A 12,450-nucleotide genomic window follows, 5' to 3' on the forward strand; every position below is an offset into this window, starting at 1 on the left:
AGGTACTTCAATAATAAATCTCACGCAAAGCGCGTGCGCCCGCACTAGCGTTCCAAGTGATATCGGGGATCCAACGCACCTGTGCGGCCCAACGCACAATACGTGTTTTTCAACGCTACGGCTGTGCGGCGCACACGGAAAACGTGTAAAATCTGCCCATACATCACTGCGGCCAACACAAGTGGTGTGTTTATAATATTTATGATTTTCTGTCAAATCACGACACTGACCCAAAAATACATTGTTTTCAGCTTAGATGAGATAATTTTATAGTAATCAAAATATGTTTTTTGAATCTTTACAAAATTACATAGGCCAATTCACGGTAGTCTTTATGGAACTATAAGTGCTTACTTCCAAAAACTATGAATAAAAGTAAGTAATTTATTTAATATCCCAGAAAGATAATTTACATGCCAGTACCATCTCTTAGTAGCAAGCGGAAACCAATAGAGGAAACGTTTTCTGAACCGTGATAAAACTGTAGGAATATGTAGTGTGTAAGTAAAACATACTTTAAGGCTCGAAAAATTTATTTATTACAACACACGTCACAATAGACATACATTTGTACAACCATTTCATATCATACGCATAAGTAATGACTACTCAGTTTAGATCAGGGAATGTTTTATCTCGCAATGATAGTTGAGATACCCAAGAATTTCATTAATAATTCAATTTTATACGTAAAGTCACTAATTTCACCATTAAGCATAATATCTATGTTTAGTATGCCACATAGAACAAAAAAAAATATCCAGCGAGCTTTACATTTAAAATAAACAAATTAGCGCCATTTGTTGACGAATAGCCGAGCGACTTTGGCGCAGTTTTGTTGTAAAGCGCGGTTTAGACTAGCAATAAAACTTGCAGAAGTTGACTTCTGCAAGCTGTTTGCAACCGTGTAAATAGCTGTGGCAAGCCAAGTTTTGCAAGATTTGCCACTGTGACAGCAAATTTTATTGCTAGTCTGAACCTCGCTTAAAAGCAAACGATGAACTATATTTAGTTACAAATTAAATGCAAACAAACCATGATATTGAATGAACGCAAGTTTATACCGAATCAATTTAAGAGAATAATCGATATCTAAATAAATATAGCATAATAACTTTATGATGAAACTAATGTATGAAATTTCAATATCAATAAATCAACAAATAGAATACAAAAACAACTATTAGTTTATAGCAGAAGCACTACTAAAACTAAAAATTCAAACGTAGAAGACAAAATGTGTGTTTTACACATACTATTTATAGGTATATACTATTATGGTATGAATATATCTTAAAGTTGATGATTAAATGCTATTTGAAAAAAAAAATTACAACAATCCGTAAGTGAGATTACATAATTTTGAATTAATGTATGTAAATTAAATTATCTTAAGGCGTTGCGAATGTATTGCTTATATAAAATATTAAACGCATATCAATTCTTTGATAATTATTATAATTAGTAAACCTAATATTTCTAAATGGAAATACTTAGTTGCGTACTAGGTATATTAAATGTTTCATAAGTTTTTAATAAAACCAGTGGTTTTAAAAAGAGTGACTTGTTATTATTTATTCTTATTGCTGCCTATAAACTTTCCGTTTATTTTAGGCACTTTACAATGGATAAAAAAGTCTAATAGGAAATGAGAGATAATTACTAAGAAGGTTACCAATATCAGAATTATACAAATAATAATAAATACTTGACAGTAAGTTACTTTACACATCTTATAATATTATTTTAAGTAATTTTTTCACCACTGCAGGGCACATCATAAACTGCTGTTCACAGATAAATTATATAGTCGTTATAAAACATAATAATTTAATTATTAGTAGTAACCAAAAATATTACAGATAAATAAAGTAAATTAAATACACTCAAATGCAAAACTGTTAAATGAAGTTAAAATAATAATTCGGTTTAATTTAATTAATAATACGGTGCAAAATTATCGGACGTATTCTCTTAAATCTAGTGTGTCGCTATGGATTTGCTTCTATTTTCCAATAATAATTTTAAGAAATTGAGACTAAGTGAATTTTATTTAGATTAATTAATACTCACCAGTAAGGCTATTGAAAGATTTTATCATGGAAGATTAGTTTATGCTTTAAACTTTATGGATATAAAATTGATCTTGTTACATACTTCTATCAAAACATCACATAGTTTATAAAAATTTCCTACTGGTGTGCATGATATCAGAATCGCCTCAACCTACGACCAATTATATTTAAATTTACGGAAGCTATCAATTAGCGCCAGAACAATAATGAACTGCAAAACTTTGTTCGCATGTTTCTGGGAACAACATAAAATCTTTAAGTGCAAAATGAGAAAGGAATATATGAAAACACTAAGGAAGAGACGAGATAAACCATATTGGCAAAGATTTACTTTGTCAGTGGCGTCTTATACTAAAAAATTGCATGAACTAGGCAGTGGATAACCTTATAATTCGTCCCTTAGCAGGGTGTATCTGTTTTTGGAGGGAGCTAGTTTCTTGAACGTGGATTCTGGTGGCGTGGTCACTTTCACGTCGGACACCGCCGCGGGCGTGTCAGGCCCGTAGTGGAATTCTCTGTAATCAAGAGTTATGAGCATTAATATTCAATTCAACACACATCCTCGCGCACAAGACATTTGGATTATGTCTTTCCTTCAATTTTTCTGTAACAAAACTCAACAAAATCAAAACTTTTCGAATTCATTGCTATATCAGTATAGATTTTAAAGTAGTAAAGTAAGTAAATCTCTTTTTTTAAAAAGGAATAAAATAAAGGTTTGTCCTAAAAGAAAACTCAGAATATAATACATACTACGCAATTTGGTATAATTTATGATAAAATAATCTAATCATATTGTTGAGATGTTATCAACATATTGATAAAATTCCAAATCTATTTATTCATGGTATAAATGTTACGGTTAATGTGATAAATTGAAAATTATTAATAATAACCGGTTATTATGAATATTTACCGACAGTCGCGGTAAAAGTGATAAATTAATCACATTTAACAGTGATTATTTAATAATTCAACCTTAGTAGGTAACAAATTTCATAAAAGAGAACAACATGTTGTGTACGTGCTCGTGTACAACCAAACTTTTGAACGTTTTGATATCATATATTAATATAATTTGGCATAATGAGTTTGGAATGTTTTTTGCATAATATTACTTTTCCATCATGCCCATAACATAATGTTTTGATTTAAAGTGAAAAATAGGTTAATGTGCGGCGGGGGTGGCCCTTGGGCCACCCCTGAGCCGCCTATTTAGTTTTATACACACATAAATGACCTCATATTAATCACATTTACCAAATCATGAGGTAATTATTCACAATAACCGGCGATTATTCATAATTTTCACATTTATCACTTTGACCGTAACATAAATATTAAATAATATTGTATCCTTGTTAGCGACGTCAACCGAGAAAATACGCTAATTTATTAATTAGAATTGATTAGCAATGTTAACAGACAGAAAATGTTGTAAAATAATCAATTAGAGTCGATTAGAGATAAATTACATTCCATCTCTTTCTCACATTATCTGTCATCTCGCTTGCACATCAATTACTCTTCCACACACTTCTGGAATATTCGAGAGAAAAAGAAACGGGACGGCAACATCGGACCTCTCGCTTCGAACATTCCAGAACTATGGTCCAGAACATGAGAGACAGAGACAGGAATATCGGGAGAGAAAGGGATGGAAATAGCCCGGGGCCCTATAAATACGGAGCGAGGCGCTCCGGGAGACAAGTTTAAGTTTAATTGTGTTGTTGAGTTCAGTTCAGAGAACAAGTGCTCCAAGCAACAAGTGATCTGAAGAAGCAAGAACTGAGAAAAGGAAGCGAATAATAAACGCGAGAAGTCTCAGCAAGTGAAATAGTGGTTTTATTCCTGCAAGTAGCACCTACTACGCCTGACATAGTAAGGGCAAGCTCTCAACGGCAGTCATCATCGTCCGGTCAGCGCTCTCGAACACACACAAACGCATACAGTCCACTGCAGTCCACCACATTTTCCTGGTCCTTCGAGCCGGATCACCACATTTTCCTGGTCCTTCGAGCCGGATTACCACATTTTCCTGGTCCTTCGAGCCGGATTACAGGAATAGCGAAGATGCCTGTCACCAGGTCGGAGAAGCTACGAGGTGCCGCCGCCGCGGCTAACGCCGCCGCCGCAGGGAGAATTACGTCGCCGCCGGTTCATGGAGGAAGTACTCCGACGGAAACCACGGATACTTCATCAACGCTGACCCCGTATCCCGCCGGGGGCGCGTCCTCACCGCGCATCGCCAGGGACCACGCCGCGCCGGCTGTTAGCACCCGGGTTATGGGAGAGCCCGGCGTGCATTTGGGAAAAGGGGAACCAGCACCGCGCTCCTACACAGAGGAGATAACCGCCGACGTCACGAAGCCACACGAAGCACTAAGGGCCCGTATCGCGGAAGCAGAGAAGAGACGTACCGCCGCCGCCGCCGCCGCCGCCGCCGCCGCCAACGCTGCCGCCGCGACTCCCGCGACTACGGTGACCACCGTGCCGACTGTTGAAGGACAGTACGCGCCACCCACGCCGCAAGTACATGAACAAACGCCGCGACTGTCACGAGTGAATCAAGACACGCGCTCCGTCCGCTCGTCAAGAAGAAGGGCAGAAATAGAGGCCAAATTAAGAGTGGCCCGCCAGGAACTGGAAGTTGCCAAAGCGGAATTGGAGTTGGCCCAATTGGATTCCGACATGGAAGAGGATCCAGAAGAAGTGCAGTACAGGCAAATGCAGATCGAAGATTGGCCGGACCACTCGAGCATCATCGCCGAGAAGGTACCGCCGAAACCACAGCCGCTACCGCCGCCGCCGCAAGTTCTACCGCTGCCGTCGTCGCCGTCGCCGCCGCAAGTGTTGCCGCCGTTGCCGCCGCAAGTGTTGCCGCCGACGCCGCCGCCGCAGCCACTAACTTCGGAAGGGAGGACCGATATTCAAGAATTGGCCATGGCCATCACCAAGCTGTCACAGAGGGCAGAGGGTGGCCTCACGAGACAACTGGTCGACCTCCCAAGTTTCAATGGCGCATGTGAAGAATGGCTCGCGTTCAGAAGGTCGTATGAAGACACCGCGCGCTCCTTCACGCCGGCACAGAATTTGGCGCGACTTCGAAGGTGTCTCCAGGGGCACGCGAGGGAGGCAGTCAAGAGCCTCCTGTTCACCGCCGAGGATCCGGAAGAGCTGATGAAGAGCCTGGAGGTCCGGTTCGGCAGACCTGGAGCGATAGCCCTGGCGGAGTTGAAGAAGATGGAAAGGCTGCCAAGGGTCAACGAGTCATCGGGGGAGATCTGCATGTTTGCCAGCCGAGTCCGCAATGCCGTGGCCACCATCAGGGCACTCGGGAAGACGGAATATTTGTGTGCACCGGGGGCCGTGGAGTGTCTTATAGAGAAGATGCCGCCGACCATGAAGTCTCGGTGGCTCATTTACCAACGTGAGCGCCGGGCAGAGGGAAAACCAGCGCTCGAACTCATGTACGACTTCATGGAAGTTGAAGCAGATATGAACAGCGACTACGCTCCCCCAGAAGTGTCCTGGGATCAGAAGAGGAACACGTTCAAGAGGCCGATCCACCACGTCCCACAAGCGGAGGGATACTACGAAGATCAGAAGACCGACGTGAAGAAGTGCCCAGAATGCCGAGAAGATCACTGGCTGTACGAGTGCAAGAGGTACAGGGAATCCAGTGTAGACGAAAAATGGGAAATGGCGAAGAAGGCAAGAATGTGCTTCAAATGCCTGCGCTTCAAGCATGCTAGAAACACATGCCGGGCACAGCCGTGCAAGAAGTGCACGAGGTGGCATCACATCAGTCTTCACTCGGAGAAGTCTGCAGCAACGAAGACTCAAGAGAAGCCTGCCGAAGGAGTTGTATCGTCGGTGCACGTCACGAGCTGCGGAAGGACCTACTTGAAGATGACGCCGGTAAACCTCTACGGGCCCAAGGGGACAGCAAGAGTGCTCGCGCTCCTGGACGAAGGATCCACCATCACGCTGCTGGACTCATCAGTAGCGAAGAAGATTGGGGCGCAAGGGAAGCCGGAAGCCATCACCATCGAGATGGTTGGGGGGAACGGAATGGTGAAAAGCAACTCTCAGAGGATCAACATGAAGATCAAGGGGGTCCATTGTAGAAATAAACTCAACATGGAAGCGAGAACTATCGACAACTTGAAGTTGACGAAGCAAGGTGTCGAAGAAGGAATGCTTCAAAACTGGAAACACCTGAAGAAAATTAAGAAGAAGCTGGTCTACGACAAAGAAGTACCTAGACTTCTGATTGGGCAAGACAATTGGGGGCTAATAGTCACACGGAGACTACGCAGAGGGAAGGCCTCCGAACCAGTTGCCTCTTTGACCAGCCTTGGATGGGTCCTGCATGGATCCAACACTGGAGGAAGTGATCCAGTGAAGTTAGTGCACCACAGCAGACTAGTAGAAGATGGAACGGAAGCCTTGGTTCACCGACACTTCGAGAAAGAGGACATCGGAGTGGAACCACGTCGGCCATGCAACGGCGCCGACAAACCGGCTCGAAGTGTCCTGAAGAAGACCAGCAGAGGGCATCAGGCACATCAGCGTCCCATCAAGAAGAAGTTGGATGGTCATCCCACCTGGATGTCTCAACATGGGAGGCGCCTAGGAGAGAAGGGTCCGCACGGTGAAGACGACACTAATGGCCGTCCTGAAAGAAAAGACATCACCGGAAGAAGTCCTGCACACGCTCCTCCTCGAAGCGGAACACATTGGGAGTTCGCGTCCACTTACCTGTATCAGCGCGGATCCCAACGACGAAGAAAGACTCCCGCCGAACCACTTCCCGAACGGAAGATCCTGCGGAGCGATGACGCCGGGCGTGTTCGAGGACCGCGACTTCATCGGGAAGGCGAAATGGAAGACAGCGCAGCGCTTGACGGACCACTTCTGGCGAAGATGGCTAAAAGAGCACCTGCCAACTTTGATGCCAAGGAAGACAGCCGGACGGGAAACAGAAGACCCTCGAGTCAGCGACGTCGTTTTTATAGTCGACGTATCGCTTCCAAGGAACACTTGGCCACGAGGGGAAGTGCAGAGGGTATACCCCGGTCCGGACGGAAGAGTACGAGTCCTCGACGTGCGAACACCCGGAGGAGTGCTACGGCGACCGACGCGACGAGTGGTAGTCCTGGTTCCTACTAAGACGTCGCATCCAGAAGAGGGAGTGCTTCGCACTGCGGGGGAGATTGTTAGCGACGTCAACCGAGAAAATACGCTAATTTATTAATTAGAATTGATTAGCAATGTTAACAGACAGAAAATGTTGTAAAATAATCAATTAGAGTCGATTAGAGATAAATTACATTCCATCTCTTTCTCACATTATCTGTCATCTCGCTTGCACATCAATTACTCTTCCACACACTTCTGGAATATTCGAGAGAAAAAGAAACGGGACGGCAACATCGGACCTCTTGCTTCGAACATTCCAGAACTATGGTCCAGAACATGAGAGACAGAGACAGGAATATCGGGAGAGAAAGGGATGGATATAGCCCGGGGCCCTATAAATACGGAGCGAGGCGCTCCGGGAGACAAGTTTGAGTTTAATTGTGATGTTTTGTTCAGTTCAGAGAACAAGTGCTCCAAGCAACAAGTGATCTGAAGAAGCAAGAACTGAGAAAAGGAAGCGAATAATAAACGCGAGAAGTCTCAGCAAGTGAAATAGTGGTTTTATTCCTGCAAGTAGCACCTACTACGCCTGACATAGTAAGGGCAAGCTCTCAACGGCAGTCATCATCGTCCGGTCAGCGCTCTCGAACACACACAAACGCATACAGTCCACTGCAGTCCACCACATTTTCCTGGTCCTTCGAGCCGGATCACCACAATCCTACAAACTGTGCCTGGTATCTGTTTAATCTTAACTTGTCTATTTGTTACATTTCTGCTAGAATTAAAATAAATACCAGCTGTTCCCTCGACTTCGTACGCGTGAAAATAGTTTTAATAATATTTCCCATTTTTTGCAACATTTTTCTTTACTGCTCCGTCCCTACTTGGCTGTAGGGCCTTCCTCGATAAACAGGCTATCCAACACAAAAATATTTTTTCAAATCAGACAAGTAGTTTCTGAGATTAGCGCATTCAAGTAAACAAACAAACTCTAGAATAAGCAAAGCTTTATAATATTAGTATTTGTAGATATAGAAGTAATAAAGATTTATCTTCTCACCTATGCAACTTTCCAGAGTACAAGTCCTGCAAGAACTGATACAGTCTGCCAGGCGTCTCCATATCCTTGTAGTCGGGGAACAGGTACATGTGTCTGAACGAGTCTATGGCAATCAGGGGAAGGTCAGAGGCGGACTTGCCCAAGTGGTGGAGTGGGTGCTCGAAGCGAATACCGTCGGCTGTGAGGAAGTTGATGTTTTCTGTAAATAATAATAGATGCTGTTAAGCTAAATGCATTTACAGTTTAATTAGTTACAAGGTATGTTGCAAAAGACAAGGAATAAGTTCAATAACATTTGCAAGCACACATCAGGACGTGTTCACACAAGAATGTTTTTTGACGAATCGTCTTTTGTGTTGACGGCGACAATGCTTTTTAACATCTTGATCAGTGTTAAATGTTAAATGCCCGTGTCCGTGTCCGTCCGTGTCCCGTCATTTTACACGGTTCGTGATGTGTGTGAGTGATAACACACATCACGAACCGTGTAAAATGACGGATGTCTTAAATTGAGTAACCTTTCAAAAATCATGTTCATTAAAAACTTATCAGTATTTTGTCGTAAATATTTTGAAGAATCCCATGTGAATTTGGCTTTAGTTTAAACTCTAAACATACATACTCCAAACAAACATTAACATTACAATTGCAAATTAAAAAGTAATTAGTCCTGAAGATAACCTTGGCAGTATTTGTGTTACCGTCATACAATAAACATGCACTGCAGTGTATTTGTTCTGAAAAATACGACATTGAATGGAAAAACAATATAGGCATTGTAATTGACATTAAAGTAGTCGTAAAGTGTGCACACTTTTGTGTTTCACATTGCAAAGTATTTCTTTTGGAGCTTCATACATATTTGATCATAAACCCATCTTAAGGAGGCTGACAAGTGACTGAGTTTCCTGCACTGCTTCTTCTCAGCACTGGCCCATTTATTGTCCCAAAGCAGTGGTAGGGTTAATATTGGGATGTGTAAGTGCATTTGCAAAAATAAATGAGTTTTATATGAGTTGTATATACTTACGTTTTTCATTTACAAGGTCTCGACTGATGATCTCTTTGTATTTCTTAACACTCTCTGTGTCGGATGGATTGTGGAAAAGAATCAGGAACGGCAGTCCTTCTTCTGTAAGCTCCTCAGCATTTTCGAAAGTGATTTCTCGGACGAGGGGAATACACTTCGCTTGGACCCAGGCATACAGCTCATCAAAGTTGGTCAGAGAACCCTTGTATGTTTCATCAGGTTCAGAGGAAGTTTTCTTATCTGCTCTAAATACCACAATAGGTTGGCCTGGAAAGTAATAAACTCTTTATTGCAGAATCACACCAACACATTATATTATTGTCCATAAAAAAAGGTAAATAAGGGCTATAGTTCTATTAGAACTAGAATGTGTGAATTAGAAATTGGTTTTTAAAAAAAGATGAGATATATCATGTAGTTTTGAAAATCATAAGCACTAATCTTAGTTCAATTATTTTTCTTTAAAAAATTTTGTTTCATTTTTTATTTATCATCTAATGTTTTCCACCTAACTAGGCAGTTGAAATATTATTTGACTTGTTAGTTAGTTTCCCAAGCACTAAGACTAAGACTTGTCTATGTTTCTCTTTTAGAGGTAGAATAATAAATTATAGTGAAAATACCTGGAGGATGCATTTGCTGGGAAGCTTCACCGAAACCAACATGAAACTGGCACTCGTCTTTAAGATTAGCTGCCACTTTTCTCAGCATCTCATATTCAGGCTGGTCTCGCCGATCCATGTAGCCGATGATGTGTCTCTTATCCTCACTCAGTTCATGCAATTCTTTCAGCGACCCAAATGTCACAATTGAATCGGTCAGCTGTTTTTTTATAAATTCTGAAAACGCTTCCACTGATCTTTGGCCTGAAATGAAACCAAAATGTTTATATGTTTAGTCTCATACCTTTTGTAGCAAACAGTCTGTTTCAAATTTGTATAATGTATTCTTCTTTTTCTTATCGTGTCGACAACAAACCTACACAATGTCAGCCCAAAACTCTGCTACAAGAGTGGCATTGTCAGCAGTGTTAATTAAATCTTAAGTATAATGTATTGTATAATTAATACATAGTCATTAAGTCATTAGGAGACAGTGCATAAAAAAGTATTTAACTTTATATCAATTTTTAGACACGATAGAACAGTGTTTTATGCATTAGTTGTTATTTTAATTGATCTTACCTCTATATTCTTTTTTAGCTGGCATGCCATTACGGAAGAGCTTCAAAGTGGGGTACTTTGTAATGTGAAACCTAGTTGCAATGGCCGCCTCTTTATCACAGTCCACCTTGCCCATGACCACCTTCCCGGTGTCATAGCCAGCTTTAGATACTTCATCCGCAGCATCATCAAATACCGGCATCAGCATGTTACTAAATCTACACCAATCCGCATAAAAGTTTATGAACACAACCTCATTGGAAGCTGAAATAAAAAAGTTCCATTTTACTTTCCTGTTTCATTTGTTGTATGGAACTAAAGAAAGTTTTCAGTTCAAACATTTTGATCTTTTTTAGGTTTTTGTTTATAACAACTAGAGCATAATTAGCACAAAATAAACAGAGGTCCTAGCCGCTAAATACCTCGAGCGTGCATCACCTGGGTCTTTGAATGCGCACGCAATTACTCACCTAACACCATATCTAAATTGCTTTGAGTAATTTGCACAGCACCGCTATCGGTGGGGTTGTAAAAACTGTGGCACAACTGTGAAACAAAACATTTTAAAATGAATAAACACCAATTACTTGGCCGTAATCCCAACTAATATTATAAATGCGAAAGTAACTCTGTCTGTCTGTCTGTCTGTCTGTCTGTCTGTCTGTCTGTCTGTCTGTCTGTCTGTTACGCTTTCCCGCTTAAACCTCGCAACCGATTTTGATGAAATTTGGCATAGAGATAGTTTGAGTCCCGGGAAAGAACATAGGATAGTTTTTATCCCGGTTTTTGAAACAGGGACGCGCGCGATAAAGTTTTTCTGTGACAGACAAAATTCCACGCGGGCGAAGCCGCGGGCGGAAAGCTAGTAAACCATAAAATCAACAAGCAATTCCTACGTCACAATAAGTGCATTTTCTGAGGATTATTTAATGTATTTCTGTAACTTACCAATATTATAAAAGTTGGTAATATTTTATAGTGACTTAATTTGTGATTATTCCAATACATTTTGAATCCTAAGAACTTCTCGAACTCTAAAAAGAAAAATGGTGCTGCTCTGGCAATGCCGATGACAGACAACAGAACAGCGGAGTGCGGACAGCGAGCGCCGCAGTGGAGATTGTCACTTGTCAAACTCTGGTTGGTCACATGAAGCTACAGATAAAAATGGAGGGCAGAGTTTGGAACAAAACTTGAGTCAAATACCTACTTATATCTATCTCGCTCTCTGCGGCCCTACCTCTCTTTTTAGTGTGAACTGTAGTATTGCTATCTTCTGATTTAAATCTCCTTGTAAATTCTTCGAAATAGCCAATACACTAACCAAATCAGAAGTTAAACAAATAAATAATTAATATTTGAAACTAAGATTACCTAGTTAAATAAAAAATCACAAAATTGTCGGCCATTTAGGCTTAATGTGTTGGCGAATCAGGGAATTACAATTCCAATTCCTGGGTAATCGGTACCATGTGGCAACATCGGCCCAATCCGGCCCATCATGGCGGTTGTTTACTATTTTGTTTATTAAGCAGTTAATTTCGTTTGAGATTGTTTACAGGAAATAATCATTGTTTTATCACAAGAATTGGTGCAAAATTTTGTAGTGCGTGGTTGCGGTAATACGTGCTGTCCTGGAAGTGACATAAGATTCCACGCGTAAGTGTTTATTTCGTGATTTCCGACATTGGATCATTGTAAACATTTTTCACATTTTTTACAGTAATTTCTTCCTAAAACGTTTTACCAGTAACTACACTTATCATTTTTAATGATACCTATGTCAAGAAATAAAGATTTTACATTGGTTTCATTGAATTTGAGCAATTTTATATTTTTTGTTTATTTAGAAAGAGCAAGTCTGCCCACAGAGAGCGAGATACTGATACTTAGTTTGTGCTTCAAGTAGGTATTGGGAGTCTGGCCTCCATTTTTATCTGTAGCTTCATGGTTGGTCAGTCAGTAAATAAAAAA

At 41.1% G+C, this 12,450-nt stretch overlaps 1 protein-coding gene across 1 annotated transcript; it reads right to left on the reverse strand.

The window, feature by feature from the left end:
• Window positions 1–515: 515 nt before the first annotated feature.
• LOC135071781 (endoplasmic reticulum resident protein 44) lies at window positions 516–11,560 on the reverse strand. Its single transcript, XM_063965606.1, has 7 exons — window positions 11,425–11,560; window positions 10,947–11,022; window positions 10,498–10,740; window positions 9,937–10,179; window positions 9,314–9,580; window positions 8,284–8,482; window positions 516–2,590 (listed from the first exon to the last, which is right to left on the reverse strand). Exons 1-7 carry the CDS (start codon window positions 11,482–11,484, stop codon window positions 2,461–2,463), a joined length of 1,218 nt encoding a protein of 405 aa, XP_063821676.1. The 5' UTR covers window positions 11,485–11,560; the 3' UTR covers window positions 516–2,460.
• Window positions 11,561–12,450: the final 890 nt, after the last annotated feature.

This window comes from Ostrinia nubilalis, chromosome 5, assembly GCF_963855985.1.
Source record: "Ostrinia nubilalis chromosome 5, ilOstNubi1.1, whole genome shotgun sequence".
Lineage (NCBI taxonomy): Eukaryota > Metazoa > Arthropoda > Insecta > Lepidoptera > Crambidae > Ostrinia > Ostrinia nubilalis.